Source organism: Cucumis melo, chromosome 7, assembly GCF_025177605.1.
Source record: "Cucumis melo cultivar AY chromosome 7, USDA_Cmelo_AY_1.0, whole genome shotgun sequence".
Classification (NCBI taxonomy): domain Eukaryota; kingdom Viridiplantae; phylum Streptophyta; class Magnoliopsida; order Cucurbitales; family Cucurbitaceae; genus Cucumis; species Cucumis melo.
In genome coordinates, this window is record NC_066863.1 from 22,754,841 (window position 1) to 22,774,381 (window position 19,541).

Genomic DNA, 19,541 nt, shown 5'->3' on the forward strand with positions numbered 1-19,541 from the left:
TTTTTGTTAAATTTTGAAAACTAAAACTTTTTTTTAAGAACTTTTTTTCTTTTTTGAATTTTGATTAAGAATTATCTAGCTCTTCCTCTTAAATTAAAATTAAAAAAAAGTTACAAACTATTGAAAGAAAAGGCAAGAAAATAGATATAATTTTCAAAAATAAAAAATAAAAAGGTTACTAAATGAGCTCAAGTCATTAAATTTCAATTTTATGTTTAATAATATTCGATAAACTTTTAAATTTTCAATTTTGTAGGCAAGGAATTCTTAAACTTTTTTTTTTTAAATATGGCACTCATAAATCCTCAATGTATTTTACATTTTTATTAATTTACAATTTTGGTTAGGTTTATGTTATAGGATTAATATTTTAACTTTTCAGTATTTTTAGTGGTTTATTCAACAAATTAAAACAAAAGCTAAAATTATAATTTAACCTAAAATAAAGTATAAATTTATTCTTCAACAACAAATTTATTTTAAACATAAATCGAAAGGAATATTTTTTTTAAAAAAAAATGCTTCTTAAATATAATTAAAGAGAGTGATGTAGAAATTAAAATCGAAAAAAGAAAAGAAAACCAGACTTTTACCTTCTTAATTAACTTAATTATTACAATATATTTTTCTTTTTTATGGCCGCTTACCTCATGCCACTTGTCATCAATGTGAATGATGAACTAAAAAGTCCATTCTTCCACATTTTCTACTTCTTAAACACATTTCAACCCACATAAAATAATCATATTTTAACTTCCAAGCCTTTGCAACGAAACAATAATTTAAAATCTTTTGAAATTTCCAAAAAGAAAAAAGATGAAAGGAACAAAATCATATTTTAGGGTACTACTGCTTCTACATCTCCCCCCTCCAAGTTAAAAATAATATTATAAAAACGATAGAGAAAAAATAAATTAATTTACGTCAATTTAAACCATACACTAGTAGTTATCTACGTAAATTGTGGATTTTTTAAGTATATCAAAATTATTTCGGGGACAAAACTTTTTATTAAGATTGCATTTCAAAACCATCCATGTATAAAAGATTTTCAGAGATTTATCTTCAAATATCACATTAACAAATTATAAAAATTGTGAGGGTTTAATTGATAAAATCATATATGAGTACTCATCCAAACAAAAACATAATATATAAGAAAATTCTTGATAAGCCTAAAAAAAAGAAAAAAAGAAAAAAAGATGTCAGATTGCATTCGTATGTGTACAGTCCACCTACTTTATAATTTACGGTGTGAAAGTCACACAAAGATAAATAGGCCGAAATATTTACTAAAAAAATATTTGTCATCTACCACACATTCATTCTCAATACAAAGTGTGTTAATTAGAGAATCTTGAGAAAAATGCATGAACGGTGACAAAAATCCCACTTTGATTCTTTAAAAAATGCATGCAACTTTCCTTCCATATTCTCTCTCTTTTTATCACACATATATAATATATATACATAATTTAGATCAATAATTATATGATATATATATATAATGTTGATACAGTTCAAATTAACACTCCTCCTCCTCCTCCTCCTCCAGCTTAATTATTTCTTATGTTATGGGTTTGAAATATGAAAATGGATATTAAACATAGAGGCAAAGAACATTGAAAACACATGCAAATTTAAAGTAGTTGATGAAGATAAATTTAATTACATATGAGTAAGAAAAGGAAAGAAATAGAAATAGGAGAGAGAGGAGAGAGTGAAATTGAAGGAATATTGAAGGGAATAATGTCCCACTTAATTAGTTTGGAGTGACGTTTAGGTATTTCAATTTTAACAGTCTCACTTTCTTTGTTGATCCTACACGTGGTGCTCTCTTCTCTTCTCCAACAATTTTTTTATTTGACACTTTTGCCCTTCCCTTTTTCCCATTATATATACTCTCCCTCTCCTCTTCCTTTTCCCCTCATACTCTCTCCCTCCCTCTCTCTCTCTCTCTCTCTCTCTCTCTCTCTCTCTCTCTCTCTCTAACACTCTTCGCTTCTGATCTCTTTCTCTGTACTACAAACAAATTCTCCAACAAATACACACTTCAACCCTTTTTTCTCTTCTTTCATTTCATTTCTATCTACTATGGCTTCTTCTTCATTCCTCAAATCTCCCTTTTCTTCTTCAATGCCGGACAAAACTCTCTCTAATTATACCTCTAGAAGACTACTTTCTGTATCCTCTTCTCTTCATACTCCTTCTATTATTCAAATTCCTAAGCATTCCCACACCACATTTCCATCTCCACTTAAGACTTCAATCCCCAAACCTCCTCCCCTTTCCACTACACCGCCTCTCTCCGGATCAGAGGACTGGAATTTCTTACAGCGAGCTGCGGCTATGGCGCTTGATGCGGTCGAGAATGCTCTGATTTCAGCTGAGCGCAAGCATTCATTGCCCAAGACGGCCGACCCTGCTGTTCAAATTGCTGGCAATTTTGCTCCTGTCCCGGAGCAGCCGGTTCGGAAGGGTTTACCGGTGATTGGGAAAGTTCCCGAGTGTATTCGAGGGGTTTATGTGCGAAACGGAGCCAACCCACTTCACGAACCGGTGTCTGGTCATCACTTGTTTGACGGCGATGGGATGGTTCATGCGGTCGAATTTTCCGAGGCCGGTGGCGTTAGTTACGCTTGCCGGTTTACGGAGACTCAACGGCTGGTTCAGGAGCGAGCTTATGGACGCCCGGTTTTCCCAAAGGCAATCGGTGAACTCCATGGACACTCTGGGATAGCTCGGTTGATGCTTTTCTATGCCAGGGGATTATTTGGTCTCGTTGATCACAACCAAGGAATTGGAGTCGCCAACGCCGGTCTGGTCTATTTCAACGGACGGCTTCTTGCCATGTCGGAAGATGATTTGCCTTACCAAATCAGAGTCACTCCGGCGGGTGATTTGAAAACTGTTGGCCGGTTCGATTTCGATGGCCAACTGAAATCCACAATGATTGCCCACCCAAAACTCGACCCTGTTTCGGGCGAGATGTTCGCTTTAAGCTACGACGTAATCCAAAAGCCATATTTGAAATACTTTAAATTCTCACCGGAAGGGGAGAAATCACCGGACGTCGAAATTCCCCTGCCTCAGCCAACGATGATGCACGATTTCGCTATTACGGAGAAATACGTCGTAATTCCCGATCAGCAGGTGGTTTTCAAGTTACCGGAGATGATCCGCGGCGGTTCTCCGGTAGTATACGACAAAGAAAAAACCTCCCGGTTCGGAATTTTGGACAAAAATGCCGCAGACGCCAACGCCATTAAATGGATTGAAGCTCCTGATTGCTTCTGTTTCCATCTCTGGAACGCCTGGGAAGAACCTGAAACGAACGAAATCGTCGTAATTGGATCGTGCATGACACCGCCGGACTCCATTTTCAACGAATGCGAAGAGAATTTGAAATCCGTTTTATCGGAAATTCGTCTGAATCTGTCCACTGGAAAATCAACCCGTCGGCCAATCATCAGCGAAACAGAGCAAGTGAACTTAGAAGCCGGAATGGTGAACCGAAATCTACTTGGAAGAAAAACCCAGTTCTCTTATCTGGCTCTAGCAGAGCCATGGCCAAAGGTTTCTGGTTTCGCAAAGGTGGATCTTTTCACTGGAGAAATAAAAAAGTATCTGTATGGGGAACAGAGGTACGGCGGTGAGCCTCTGTTTCTGCCAAGAGAAGGCGCAGAGGCGGAAGACGACGGCCACATCTTAGCCTTCGTTCACGACGAGAAGGAATGGAAATCGGAGCTTCAGATAGTTAACGCCATGACTTTGGAGCTTGAAGCTACTGTGAAGCTTCCTTCTCGAGTTCCTTATGGGTTCCATGGAACTTTCATAAGCTCCGAGGATTTGCAGAAGCAGATACGGTAAAAAGGCAAGGTAAATTACAAATAAAAAACATATGGTAAAAAAAAGGAAAGGAAAAAGGAAAGAAATGGGAGATTTTTACCTGCGGGATGAGTGTGTTTTTACGTCCCCGGAATCTCCTCTACCCGTAAAAAAATAAAAAATTTGAAAAAAAAGTTGTGGGGGGTGTAAAGTATAATTAAGAACTTTGTTGGGGGTTGATAATGTAAGTAGGATTAAAAGTGAGGGGTTTTGAGAAACCAATCTTGAAGCTTTTGGGTTTAGGGTAGAAATGAAGCTCAGATGGTTTCTGCTTATTCTTTCACTCTTCTGTTAATTATTGATTTCTTTTAAAAGTAAATATTATATATTTTAATTTCAATTAACCTAAACAATGTATACTCTTTCTTCCCTCTCACTTATATAGGGAATTCAATCTCTTATTTAATACAAGGAATATATATCAATTATCGTTGAATAGACGATTATGGATCTTCTTTCCCTTTCTATTTTGAGCATCTTAATATTATCTTAATTTTTATTTATAAAAAAATAGAATTTTATATATAGTTACTATACACCTGCATTTTAGAATGCGACAAATTAAAATGATGGGACTAATGTCTATTGAAATGAAAACAATATTGAACATTTATAAAGTTACACTTTGAAAGTGGAAAGGACATTGTTGGTTAAAAATGTACAATATTGTAGTTTGACTCTTAAAAATGACATAGACATCAAATATAAACATAGATTTTTTTTTTTTTTTTTAAAAAATGTTATTAAAAATGAATAAAATGTGATTAATTCATGATTTTATTTTGATTACAACGTGACATTTTGTACCTCAAAAAATGACTTCTTGTTTTAATTACAACTTGATTGTATCAAGACTCTCGGCCCAAAAAAAATCCCCGTCCATCAATACATTCATGTAACACTTTTAAATAATTTTTTTCACTAGTTAACAAATAAAATCTTTTTGTAGTTGTTTTATTTATTAGATTTATTTTTGCATCATAATACTGATTCGGATACTCTCTCACACACATATATAATTCCAGATGTATTGTATATGACCAAACACACTAGGTAATTGTGTATGGTTTTATGTATATTCTAAAGTGTTTTTGAAAATTAGTATGGATGATAATATTTAAAAAATAATAATAAAGGAATTGAGTCAAAGGTGAATGAGGACTAAAACTTCATGTGGTGACATACCCCTTTCAAGGTAAACTCAATTTTTGAGAGGCTATAATCTCATCCCTAATCCTCATATTCACCAGATCACACAATTAATTAACTTCATATATTGTACTTTTGGATTGATTTCTCATGGAAACATTGATATTTTTTCAATTGTTTTTGGTTTTCATGCTTCCAAATCCCTTATTGGATGGTTTCATCTTACAAATTTGAAAATATATATAACCCCATGCAATGAATATTATTTTAGTGTTGTAAATACAACTTTTAAGTTACAGAGAGCGACAAAGCAACAAGATTATAAACACAATTTTATTAAATATTAATAACAAAAACTTGTCGATCGCACATAATATTGTTATTCACCCTGAATCAAAGCTCCCATTTTATTATTTATTTGAATCTTTTTTATCTAAATTTGTGTCCATTAGTGTTTTAACATTGAAGGCAACGCAATGAATTAATTATAAATTACATAATATTTTAAATATACTTTTCATATATATTATATTCATAAAGATCTTTCTACTAGATTAGATTAATTATTATTTTGAAAAACACGCATTTAATTAAATAATAATCTTTTTAATAAATATATTAAACTTGATTTAATTGTATATAATACTTAGGGTAGAAGCAAAAATTCAAAGGTTTCTCTAAAAGTGAAGACATGTTCTGATATTTATATACTAAGTTTGATTATATGTAAAACTTTGACATTCTAGTACATATCCAAATTACATATATATCATAGTAGAAAAAGACATTGATTACTTACATGTATACTATAACATTGAGAATATAATTTAATTGTTAATTTTTAAAATAAGTTTACTGTCCATTAACATTAGAGGATTACAATTTAATTAATTTATTAATTTTGTAAGTTCCAAGTATTATCATTATTGATATCTAAAATTATGATATACAAGATCTCTTTTCAACGGAGCAGTATGTGAAAAGAAAAATGAAATTGTTGGCATGACTACGCTTTTTTTGTGTAAGTTTCTTTATATATATATATATATATATATTGATGTAGGGTTAGTAATTTGAATACAATATAATTAAGATATTATGAATATAATATATAAAGAATCCCAACTTTTGACATTACTTACATGGTCAGGAAAAATAAGGTATTTGTAAATTGCATGCTATTCATGAGTGTTTATGTTATGAAATTCTTCATAATAAAGAATTTAGTAAATTTACTAATTCATATAGAATATGTTAAATATATTTTTAGTGTTCGAGTTTGTGATAATCAATTACTTGAGTTACATATTTCTTCATTTTTTTTCTTTAAATTGACAAAAAGAAAGGTAATCAAATATAATGTATATTTTATAGAAAATGTGAAATTTATCGATCTTTTACAATGATGGATCTTCAATTTATCTCTCTTTAATATGCCTTACTTTTTGTCTTCTTACTTTTTCTTGGTGTATATATATATATAGATATAGATATAGATATTGTATACACACATTCTACCGATAGCTTATCATAACTTCACAAATTTTTTTATTTTTTAAAACTTCAGCATATGGTTAATTAGTACTTACTCTTTTCCTTAAGACTAGATGAAAAAACTAAAAACTGATCAATTATCGTATAAGGATTGTGTACTGCAAATAAAAGAAAAAGAAAATTTATAGTTTCTTTTCCCCTTGCATTTTATGTTCGATTTTAGTACAATATTGGGTGAAAAAAAAATTAAATATCTATACTTTGTGTAAATTTTAATTGTATACATTAATTCAAGCATATTTAAGATACAAACACAATTTAAAAGGTTGATAGTTTGCCACGATCAATTTTTTTTGGTTGAAGAACAATAATGACCGATAATTAAAATTAAATTCTCTCATTGGAAAAAAGAATTCAAAATAAATTAACACTTGTATAATAAAATTAATTAATAATAATAATAGTTTCTTTTTGTTTTAATTTTAGTGGAAAATGATAATGCATTATATTGAAAAGAGAAAAATAAGTGGATTACTTTTGAGAGTCATCAATTTTCCATCAATAATTACAAAAAAGATGTGAAGGTGGTGGTGACAACCTCTTATTGGTTTATATATAAAAACCCTAAGTGTATGTGAATGAAATGAAATATAATAATTTTCTTATAGGACATGTGTTTAGATGTTAAAATATCCAACCAAAATAAATTTCTAAAAAAAGAACTATTATTCCAAATGCTAAAACCATTTTTACGTTTTCATTTTTTTTCTCCAACGAATAACGAATAGATTTTTATATGTTTTTGGAAAATTTTAAAATAAAAAATTCGAGCTAATTATTTAATAACATGAAATTAAAACAAAATTATTGAAAAGCTTTTACTTATGTTGCACACATGTGGACGTATCAAGTTAATTATATATTTTGTTCTAAAAAAGGTCAAAAAAAAAAAAAAATATGGCAATTTAAAAAGCAATTAAAGTCGATTTTGAAACTAAATTTTCAATTAAAATATTTGATTTATAAATTAACAACATTTATAATTTAATCTTATTAAAAATAAACAAGAAATATGTCAAGTATGAACTATTTTTATTTTTATTACGGGAAAGTTTGAAAATTTAGAATTATTTAAAGGAATAATTTTCAATGACTATCTTGCAATTTAATATAGCAGAAATAAAAAAGATTAATCCTCTAGTACAAGAAATGGAGCTAGACATTAAATTCCTAACTTCAAGTTATGTTTATTTTGACACTAGATTAATCTAACGAGGCTAAATTATGCTTTAACTTGTAGCGTCGAGTTTAAAAAAAGTTTTATTTGTTTATTACTATTTATACTTCTTTTAATTGGAACAGAAAAAATGGAAGGGGTGGAAAAATTTAGGGAAAAAGACTTAGATATTTTTGAACCTACTAGGTGATCACTTGACTCCAAAAGTTGTCTAATCTCTATAATGGGGAAGAGTCTCCATGCTTTTCAAAATCTACTTTTCAAAACTTTTTTCAATTAATGGAGTTTTAATTATGGGATAGGAAGAATATTGTTTCTCATGCAAATTGTATAAGAAAATTCACTACATGTGCAAATATCAATAATGTGTAGAGAATTACATTATATATAACCAAAGATATTTAACAAACATATAAAAGTAATTGTCAACTACTAAAATTGTTTTGAGTTTAATTTCATCCTATTAACTAACTTTGTCTCCCTGATAACGTCAAAAAGTAACATGCTTTAGTTTAAGAGAAAATTGAAAAGAAACAAAAATTGTTGCACACATACTGAGTGGGATGAAAAAATTAATTATAATAATATAGCAATCGAGAGAAATAATATAATAATTGAGGAAAAGAACTGTGTGCGTATATTCCAAGTTGCTCGGTGGTTTAGAGGGTCCATAAAACTAAAGCCCTTATTTTTGGGTTCAATGGAAAATGAGGATAGCAAGCTTTCTTTCTTTCTTTTTTTTCTTTTGTTTGTTTGAATCTACATGTCAAAATTAAAAAAGAAGATGGACATGTTTCACTTATAGTGTGTTTCTTTTGGCCACTACACGAGTACACTTAGAGAATTGTGTGTGTTGGAGAGAGTTAGGGAAAATGGGAATGTCACTGCAATGAATTTAATTGGGATATTGGGATATGTCATATGCACAGTTGGCCTACTATATTATGTTTTGCAATCTTTTCCTACTCTTAATTTTCTCACTACCCTACCCTACACTCCCTCCCATTATTCCCAATCTATCTTCTTATTGTTGAGATTCAATTATATTCTTTTATTTTATCCCCTTCGATCAACCTTTAATTATCAACGATAGAAATAAATATTTATAGGTGTCGGTGATGAACTAGTTAATATGTCTTGTTTGTCATCTTTTGTGGATTAGAGTTGTTCAATCACCTTTGCATTGTCTTTTCGATATATATTCTCTCATTTATATGAGTATGGTTTGTTCTATTTGATATATACGTTGAAAAATAAAGTAATTTGCGTTAACAAAAATCAATATTAGATTAATCTATACATGTGTGACCTCTTAACCATAGAAGAAAACTTCTATAAATATTTTAATAATTTAAGATGTATGCATTGATAATATATTAACGTTGTATTTAAAATAATGCTAACTGTTTTTCTTTGCTATGTATGAATATTATATATTTCTAGGAATTGAGTATCTAGGGATGTAATTAAGTTTATGAAAATATGATATAAATCTATTTGGGTATCACTACAAAAAAAAAAAAAAAAGTTTACATAACTCTAAAAATATGTTTTGCGCGACTCTTTTTTTTAATCCTCTAATTCCACTGTCAAGATAAGTCTATAGATGACCCTTAGAGAAAATATCATAATTAGACGTTTCATGACATTGATTTCAATAACATTGCTTATTTAATGATACTTAATCTACATTGTAAATATAGCAAAATGAATGAAAATATTACAAATAGATAATTGATAATCAGGATGGTAAACAATTTTTTTTTTCTATTTTATTATTATTATTATTATATTTAGGAGGGAGGGGAAGAGGGGTAAAAGGTATAAGTTGGGGATTCCTCACCCATATTTCTTTGAATTAGTTAATTAAATAAGTAAATAGTAGTTGAATAGAGTAGTCTCTTTTTGCCTACAACAGTACACTTATAACCAATAGAAGGGTTGGTTGAAAAGTGGAACACAAAAACACTACCCTAGCTTGAAATTTAGGAAGCATTCATGAGAAAATTGGGTGAAAAGGGGAACCATTTTACTATTAATCATCAGCTACAAATTACAATAAAGTTTAGTTTACATACTTTTGAACTAATTAGCTAATTAACAGATTCCATTTCAAAACATTATTCCTAACTCAAATAATAATAATAATAATCAAACTAATTAGTTAGTTCATTGAAAGTTTGCTCTAAAAGAACACTTTGTTAGTTCATTGGCCTTTTTCCCTTTCCCTTTCCTTTTCTCTTTCCTGAGTTATTCTATACTTTTTAAAGATTCTTTTCAAATTTAACCAAATTTCAAAGAAGAAAAATACATATATAAATGTATAATTTGGAAAATTATATAAATGAATCAATTTTACAACTTTTTAATGTTTTCTTATTTTTAAAATCATGTTGGGTTGACTTAGGGAATTTTCTCTGTTTTTTTGTTTGATTTTTCAAAATCACACCTCTAACAATTAAACTTTATCAATATTGTGCTCTAAATAGTCGTAATTTGGAACAGTTAAATTTGATTTTTTTTAGTAGTAATGGATTGATTTAAGTTTAGTTGAATGGAAAGTCCACATACCCTCATTTGGTAAATATTTTAGTTTTTGGTTTCTTTTTCTGTTTTTTAACTTTTGTTTATTAAAGGAAAAACAAAAGCCTTTTTTTTTTTCATTTTCGGTTTTTCTTCCTAATTTAGTAAGAAAAAAAAAAGCTTAATTTAAAAAACAGAAAACTAAATTAGTTAAAAAAACATATCCATTCTTTATAAACTAAAATAAAAAGTAAAAAAATAGACTATGAACATATGTCACTTAAAACATAAAAATATATTTTTAATAGAAAAATTATCGTAAATATTAAATTGATGAAATTATTTACAAAATGTAATAAAATTTTAGATTCTATCGATGAAAGACATTGATAGAATGTATCTATCATGAATATAATTTTTTTTATTTTATAAATATTTTAGTTTATTCTGCTATAGTTGAAAACACACTTTTTAATGATTAAATATATTATATTTGAATTTTGAGGAGAAAGTAGTCTGTAAGAGTCTATCTCATTTTAATACTTTAGAACATGTTTGAAAGTAATTTTGAAAAGTACTTTAACTAAGTTCAAAATTACTTTTAAATATGTCTTGAATCATTAAAAATCAATTTTGGTCCCAAAATATCAACTTTTAAAATGTAAAATCAAATTAAAATTATTTTAATTAAAATTACTCTCAAAGATAATGTCTTTACTTTAATTAAAATTACTTTGAAATATGTTTTTTATATGGGGAGAGAGATCTCGAACCTCAAAGTTGATGGTACAAATTTATGACAACCGAACTTGTTGATCATGTTAGGCTAGACATTATTATTAGTATAAATTTATTTTTATAAATATGAGTACTCTCTTATATAGTAAATTCTTTATCTTCACATTTGTAATATTAATGTCATTTTCTTAAAAAAAAAAAAAAAAAAACTAAGGTCCTAGTATCGACTTTAATACGTAGTACTAGACTTAAACATAAAATTATAAAACAAAATTTCAATCGTATAGTACACGAACTTTATACTCGATGTACATTATATTGCCTAAACTCGTTTAGTTGATACAATACTAATTATCATATCAAAAAGTGAGTAGTTTGATCTCACGTCACAATGACATTGAACTTAAAATTAAAAAAGTACATGCAAGTATTAGCGTCGTACTAGGTATATGTCCTATATAAAAGAAATGCTATACTTTTTGGCCTCATTGGAGGGCTCTTCTTGAGGCTTAAAAGTGCTTGTACAACAAACCCACAAAAACATATAAATAACTAAGTAGTTGTTTGTGAAAGAAAAAGTCTCTTTAAACATTATTGAATTCAAGTACATGAAGATAGATATGCAATCTCTCAATGCGCTCTTACTTTCTTTCTTTTCTTTCTTGTGGTGCAAAGAACAAGCACCAATTTCAAAGGCTATATATACATATGGTGGTGGTTAGGGATTTTAAGGATCATGAGAGAGTTCAAATACAATGAAGACTTTTGAGAGGAAGTCTACATCTTTAACCACTAATTATTTAAATGTTTTGCATGTCAAAATGATGATATCATCTTTGGACAGAAATGGGGTTTTTAGTAAAGCGAATTTTACTTTGAGCTTTCAAATCATATAGGTTTGGTTATATTGCCTTTAAACACAAAACAAAAAACTTTAGAAAGGGAATAATTAAATGATAATGATAACGATAATATACCATGTGTGTGTTCTTTTGGAAGAGATTTGACCTATGAATTTTTTGCTTCACACCCGAGTACTTAGAATTGGAATAATTTCTTTTTTTCAAGGAAGCAAAAATCTAGTGGAAATCTCTCCTCTACAAAAAAAGTCAACTTTCATTTGTAGTATCAATAATAACTAGATAAAATACATATATATTTCTATCTTTAATCAACTCAACCAAAGTTAGAATTGGCAATGTAAAAAAAATGGAAAAAGAAAAAAAAAAGGACTTAAGTGCAAATCCTTAATTCTTTTCTTAGAGACAATATGTGTATGTCTTGAAAACAGAATTTATTATAGTTTCAATTAAAGAATGTTTGAGAGAGGAAAAGTGAATATTCTTGGGTGTGGGAGAAGAGATAATAATATAACTAATAAAAGTTAAATTTATAAAGAATATATAAATGAATGCATAAATACTATTAAAAGAAAAAAGTGCATGAATCAAAAGATGAATGGAATAATTATTAGTAAAATGTATTTATACAAACATTAGTGAGCTACAATCTAATTGGCTACAATACTTAATTTTTTAAAAAAATATTATTGTATTAATCTCTACATATAAAAAATTCATACATTCTTCTATATATATATATTAAAAATTTTAAAACACATAATTACATAATTAGTTTAGGACACATAGGGATTAGTCAAACTGATTTGGTAGATTTAGGCCAATCTTTGTGGGTAAAGTGACCATGTACACAAATCACCTTCTTTCAAATCCACCTACTAAAAGAGCAACCAAAAAAAAAAAAAAAAAAAAAAAAAATCACGAGACTCATTTGATATAACACAGACATAATTTAAGTTGTCGATGAATATTTTTGTAAATAAAAAAATTTTATAAAAATTATTTAAGTTAATATATTAAATTTTTTTTACTTCCATAATGTCTCTACGTGCCCAAGACGACGCGGAGCGGCCGACGTCTTCAAAATGGGCTAGTTTTTAAAATAAAATAGGAGCCGTCACCAATCTTTTTTACGTTGTGATTGGATATCGAAATATAGTAAAAACTTTTTAAATAAAATCATAAAAAAATGGTCTGCGATAACTAGAGTTGAGTTTGATAGTCATTTGTGTACGAAGAAGGTGTTAGCACCCCATAATACCCGTTTAAAAAACAGTGGCCAAATTCCAAATCTTGAATTGAAAATATTCTTTAATTTCTTTAAAAACTAATGTATTATTTTACCCCTCATTACTCCAATATTTGAAAAAATGATCTCATAAAATAAGTGGAAAACATTCTATCAATTAAACTATGTTGAAGAAAATCTTCTAACCTCAAGAAAGTGAAGAATTAGTACAATTTCTCAAAATCAGTTGTAGGAATAGCATTCTAATAAAAAGATTTTGTTAAAACATTAATTAAAATCATTTTTTCTTGGGATCAAATCTTGGAATCTCAAAGATATGATCCCTCACTTCAAGAAAATTCTAGAAAATCAAACTCCCAAATTTCTTAGATTCCGTTGTAAGATTTTGTTTAGGAAAAACGGTATAAGTTATTAGAAAAGATTGATTAAGAAACCTTATGAAATCGTAGGTTAAATTTTGAATGTTTAAAAAACATAAAAAAAAAATTGTAACTTTAAAAGAAAAAATTCTAAATTATTAAAAAAATAGTTTTGTGAAATGTTTTAAAACTTGGATAATTTTAAGTGAAAGATTTTAAAACATTGAGAATTTTAATTACAAAAAGTTGAAAATTTTAAGTAGGAAACAAAGTAAGGCTTATAAAGTAGAAATAAACAATAGTAAAGAGGCATCATGATAAATTATGCAAACATAAAATAACATATTGAGATTTTAATAAAAACATATTGGAGATTGATCTCGGACTTCCAAAGAATCGATTTTCTCACCTCAAGAATTTTAAGAAATTGAACTCCCAAATTTCCTAGATTCCATCGTCGGATTTTTTTAAAGAAAAAATAATTTAAAATGTTAACAAACTTAAAATTTATTAAATAATATATAAAAGATAAGAACACATTGAAGAAATAATCAAGATGAAAAAGAAAAGAAAGAAAAGAAAGAAAAGTTAAAATAATAAAAAATAAAAAACTTTGAAGAAAAATAAACAAAATAACAAGAATAAAAAAAGGAAAAAGAAAAGAAAGAAAAGAAAGAAAAGTTAAAATCTAAACACAAATTCATTTGTTGTTGAGGTGTGGACCATTGGAACCAAAATTCTACCATACACCTCCAACTAAGTTAGAGTTTTTTTCGTGTGTTTGATTTTTGGCATTGCAGTGAGAAAGATGAAGATTTAGGAGTTACTAGAAGAGAAGATAAAATAGATATTGTATATATATATATATTAAGAAGGTATGAAAGTTAAAAGAAGTAGAGGTATGGAAGTTAGAGATTTAGATGAAGAAGAGAAGATGTGAAGATGACAAAATTTCTAGGGTTTTTTCTGTATGGCATTTTCTTTATGTTGTGTTGTGTGGATGAAGAAGAAGAGGTTATTTATAGGAAAAAAATGTTTGTTCAAATGGCTAAAAATTCAAAATGATGGGATTTGTTTTAATTTGAAATAATGCCCAACTTTAGCATACAACTCAAAATGGCATGGAGCATTTATTAACAAAACCAAATTAAAAAAAATTACCATATTTTCCCACTACCTTACTTAGAATAACTAAATGATTTAGTTACTCTAACCAAACTACCCACAACACTTTAAAAGTAATTAAATAATATTTTTTTAATAAGAGAAATGTAGTTAATCACAAAATTCAAAATAAGTCAAATTAAGGTAAAAATTAATGTAGCAATTAAACTAATTTTAAATAAGGTTGGACAAAATTAGGTGACTACACATACTAATTCAGATATGATGTAATATTGTTAGTATACATATTGATGTTATAGTCAATATATGTAGAATGTTTTATGAGTATTATTAATAAGTAACCGTGGCTCATTTAAATGGTAAGTAATCTAATTATATAACTGTATGCTTGGATCAACCATTGATGGCAAACTGGAATGATAGAATCTTAGACTATATTCGATATGGACATATACATGGAGTGTTGTTATCATAGAGTTCTACCCGAACTTGGCACCAAAAAAAAAACTACATTTTAATATAATGAGTTGATCAAGTATACATTTTGTTTCTCATCCCTATTTAATTTCAATTGTTGTTACTAAAAAGAAGAACCAATATCTTATTGGCCACTTAAAACTTGACGCTTGGTTTTATGTGAAAGGACTTATTTCATTTGTCCATCCTCCAAAATGGATGCTTCTTTCCATCTTGTTGGAAAGAATCTTTATCTTTTCTAATTTGTTGGATGTCCTTTTGTTTTCAATTGTCCTTTCATTTTCAATATTTCTTTAACAAACAAACAAGAATCAAAGAAAAAAAATTCAATATTTTGCCTCTAGACACGATTTAGGAAATTTATCTGTTCAACTTTCATCGATAAGGTTTTTCTAATACTGAGTCAATATTTAACCAAAATTGTTGACAAGGAAAATAATTGGATTATGATGAACATTTTTGTGATAACACCATAATCTAAATGTGATAAGATAAGGATTGTCTTGAGATCATAATTATGCAATTCTCTAGTCATTTGGTTTAGATCTTATCTCTTAAGACACACAAATTAAAATTATACTCGTTAATTTCAATTTAGATTTAAATAACTCAATTATTAATTAACAACCTTTTCTTAACTAACTATAAATTGGTTTTTTTTTTTTTTTTGTATATTATATTAGATAGCAAATACGTTTGAATATGTTAGGTGTGTATTAATTAGTTATAATATCATAATTTTCCTTTATTTTTATTTATACTTTTCTAAAAAGCATCATATCATCAAAGTGATAAAAGAAGACAAATATTTCATATATAAGTCTCTCTCATTCCTTTTTATAAATATCAGAGCATAATCCATTGAGAGAGGTAAGGGTGTTTTTGGCTGTCTCCATTTAAATCTTTATATATATATATATGAATAATATGGGATTTCATTTTCTATGTAAAAAAAATGTAATAGTCCACATCCTTCAGTGAACAGGTGTCAAATTTTTAAGAGAAGAATCACACTTAAACTTGGGCCTATCTAAGTTCACACATGGAAGCATTATTAATTTTCTTCATTGGTCGAGCCATGGCTGCCACACAATTAAGATTCTCCATTTTTCATCATTAACAAATTAGATTTTAAATGTTATTGGAATAATGGAGGAAAGAATAATTTCAATTATATACGTTTAGAATATATATATATATATATATATTTGTGTGTGTATATACTATTCAATGTGGCATGATTGAAAAGGCAGTGTAATTTCATTAATCGGAAGTGACTCATATTAAAAAGAGGTAGAAATAAAATAAATTTCATTTACTTTATTAGTTTATTATAATCCATTTTCTTCGATTTTACAAGTAAACTATATGAACTTTAGATTTTTATGGGAGTTTTATGATCGAATCATGTAAAGATTAATTAAGAAAGTACAGTAACATACAAAGTTTTTCAAACCATGAGCGCATGTTTAACTACTCTATAATTAAATCGTGTATTTTTACTCTCTAGACAAAATTCAACCATTTTTTCTCATAAAATCCATGACTTGTTAGACTACAAAGTACGTCTAGATAACGAATGCTTTATTATTATTATTTTATCATACGTGACATCCAATGACTCTATCATCTATAGTAAAATTACTTTATTTTAGTCAAAATATCTTAACTAGCCTATTGTAAAATAGAAAGCTCCATGTGAAAATCAAACAATGGTTGAACATCTAGCCAGAGACATTCGTCAAACTAATATTTCTGATAGTTACCCAATTCTTGTATGATATGATATAAAATTTTATCAATTTTCCCCCTATGTCATAGCTATTATTGGTTGTCTAATTTGATTGCAACACTATTATTTCCCACATCTAAAAACAAAAAAATTTTCTTTTTCTTGAAAAAAGAAAAAAAAGATAGAAAAAGACATGCATCTTTGCGAAATGTTATTTTAATTTATTTAGTATGTGAATAAAAGAAAAAGGCCACCAACAATAGGCAAAATGAAAACCTATATCCATCTCTCCCTCTCCCAAAACTTAAAAAGTAATAAAAATCAATGATACATATACATATAAATATATATATAGGTAGACGACATGTTAGCTTCAAATATTCTATAATTATGTGATTAATATTCCAAATGAAATGGGTAGCACTTGGAGATTATATTAAAAAATTCATCTTTAGATATGTTACAAAATCATGACAGATGGAAAATGTGAATTTATTATGTACAAGCTAGGGTTTTTTTAATCCAATTCTTCTAGGAGGCTCTTTTTATTTCTATACAATATTACTAATCATTATTATATATTATGGGAATTTTATATTCTAATGGGGTTTTCTAGAAATAGAATTTATCTCAATATTTAAAACACGTCCTCATATAGTTTAAAAGCCACATTTTTAATTAACTTAACCTTAAAATATGTCCAACCCTTTCATTTTATAATGATAATGATAAAGTGTTTGTAGAGAATCTTAGTTTGAAAATAATTTGATTACAACATGATAAATAATGTTTTAGATGAGTTTATTTTCATTAACCTAAAATATAATTTTAAACAATAATAATAGAGCTTAGGATAGAAATATTTTTATTTCAAATTTAAGTTAATAACAAATTTCTTTTTTTTAAAAAAAAAAATTAAGCATATTATTAACCAATTGTTAATCGTTTTTATTTGTTTAATAGATTTAAAAACTTAATAATATATTTTTGAAGTAGATTAGAATAATAAATAAACATTTTTATTATAAATAAAAAAGGTATTGTATCTTAAATAAAAATACATGCATTATTTTAAAAGATTAAAGGTAAAAGTTTATATCAATCTTTCACCCAACCTCTAACAAATTAAAACTCCATTGTGAATCACCAAAGTTGAAGCTCCATCCCATAGCTTTATGATTATTTGATTTTTTTTTTAAAAAAAAATTGAGATTACATATATGATATTTTACTTAAAAAATTGTCCATTTTCTTAAATGACAAAATAAATAGTATTTTTCTCAAAGAAGCTATAAAAAAGTCATTTTCTTAACAACACCTAGATTATTTTAAACAAAAAAAAAAAAAAAAATCATAGTTCAACCCCATGAAAGTAGAACAACAGCATTTAATACAACGAATGTAAAGGCAAACATGTCTCAAAATTATACACTTTTCTTTTTTTTCTTTTTTTTTTTAGAAAAAGAACATCTGTTTGATTCTTGATAGTGAGACACTTGTAGATAGGGAAACCTAACTAAACAGATCTCAATAATGAGTAATGAGATTACCAATAAGACAATGCCAAGCAAACTAAAAAGACCCCTAGAATACAAAATAATTAATATTAATATATTAAGAACAATTAAATAAAAAAAAATATTTGTTTTTTGGCAAAAAAAGAAACATTTTTATGTCTTATCCTCCCAAAATAGAACACCTGGAAGTTCCACTTTCCAAGAGTGGAAGGTAGTTGGCAAAACCTGTTACCCATTATTTTTTTTCTATGAGAAATCGGGTTGGTTTGTTTTGGTATATTCTTTATTTAATTAATTTCAGTTTATTTTTTTATTAATTAAGTCAACTTTGTAGGGAATCAATTATTTCTATAAAGGGTAATTTATTATCCAACGCAAATTTGTTTTCTTTCACAACTTAATCCGTTGCTTTTTATAAATAAATAATCTCTTTCATATTTGGACCCTGTCATTTTGTTAAAAGTAATATGATGAAACTTCCAATGTATTATTAATAACTAAGGCACAATACACGTAGGCCTCGAAATAACCCAAGAAAATGATATTAATTCAATTGTATGTGAGTAGTAGTTTGAGTGAAAGAAAGAACAAACATTTTTTTTTACAAAATCAGTCAAAATTTATAGGTTAGGTATAGATTTGTTTGTAGACACGAATCGAGATGATCACGGACTTTATAGCTACTGCATTAAAAATTTGAAGTGACCATCAATATCATATAAAGTTTTCTTCCTTTAACGATAAATATATAGATAATTAATACCTAACTCTTAGGGTTTTTTTTTCTTCTTTTTGAACGAAAAGTTTTAAAGTCGTCTTTTATTTGAAATAGTTAACTCACGTTTAGTTTTAATTTTGAAATAGTTAAAAATACTAAACACTCAAAATATAACATCAAACATGAAATGGATTTTTTTGGTTAATTTTAAATTATTTTGATCAACTTTAGAATCATTAATGCAAAACATATTTTTAGTGGCAGAATGAAAACACGGCACATTTATACATCTTCGTTTACCATTATCTTACCATTCATGTTCTATGTTCTTTCAATCAAAGCTAAGTGATTGTTTAGAATTTTTTTAAAAAAATCTAGTTTTTGAGAACAAAAATGCATTGAGAATGTAATTATTTTAGATGGAAAATGTACTTATTAATTAGACCATTGAAAACAAAATATTCATTGCTCTTAA

The 19,541-nt window shown here is 27.6% G+C and overlaps 1 protein-coding gene across 1 annotated transcript; it reads left to right on the top strand.

Moving 5' to 3' along the window:
- Positions 1 to 1,934: 1,934 nt before the first annotated feature.
- Positions 1,935 to 4,232, top strand: LOC103503120 (9-cis-epoxycarotenoid dioxygenase NCED1, chloroplastic). Its single transcript, XM_008467277.3, has one exon. It carries the CDS (start codon positions 2,095 to 2,097, stop codon positions 3,868 to 3,870), a length of 1,776 nt encoding a protein of 591 aa, XP_008465499.1. The 5' UTR covers positions 1,935 to 2,094; the 3' UTR covers positions 3,871 to 4,232.
- Positions 4,233 to 19,541: the final 15,309 nt, after the last annotated feature.

Bases quoted from the DNA above. Each gene is read 5' to 3' on its own strand.
- LOC103503120 (XM_008467277.3), top strand. From the start codon at position 2,095: ATGGCTTCTTCTTCATTCCTCAAATCTCCCTTTTCTTCTTCAATGCCG.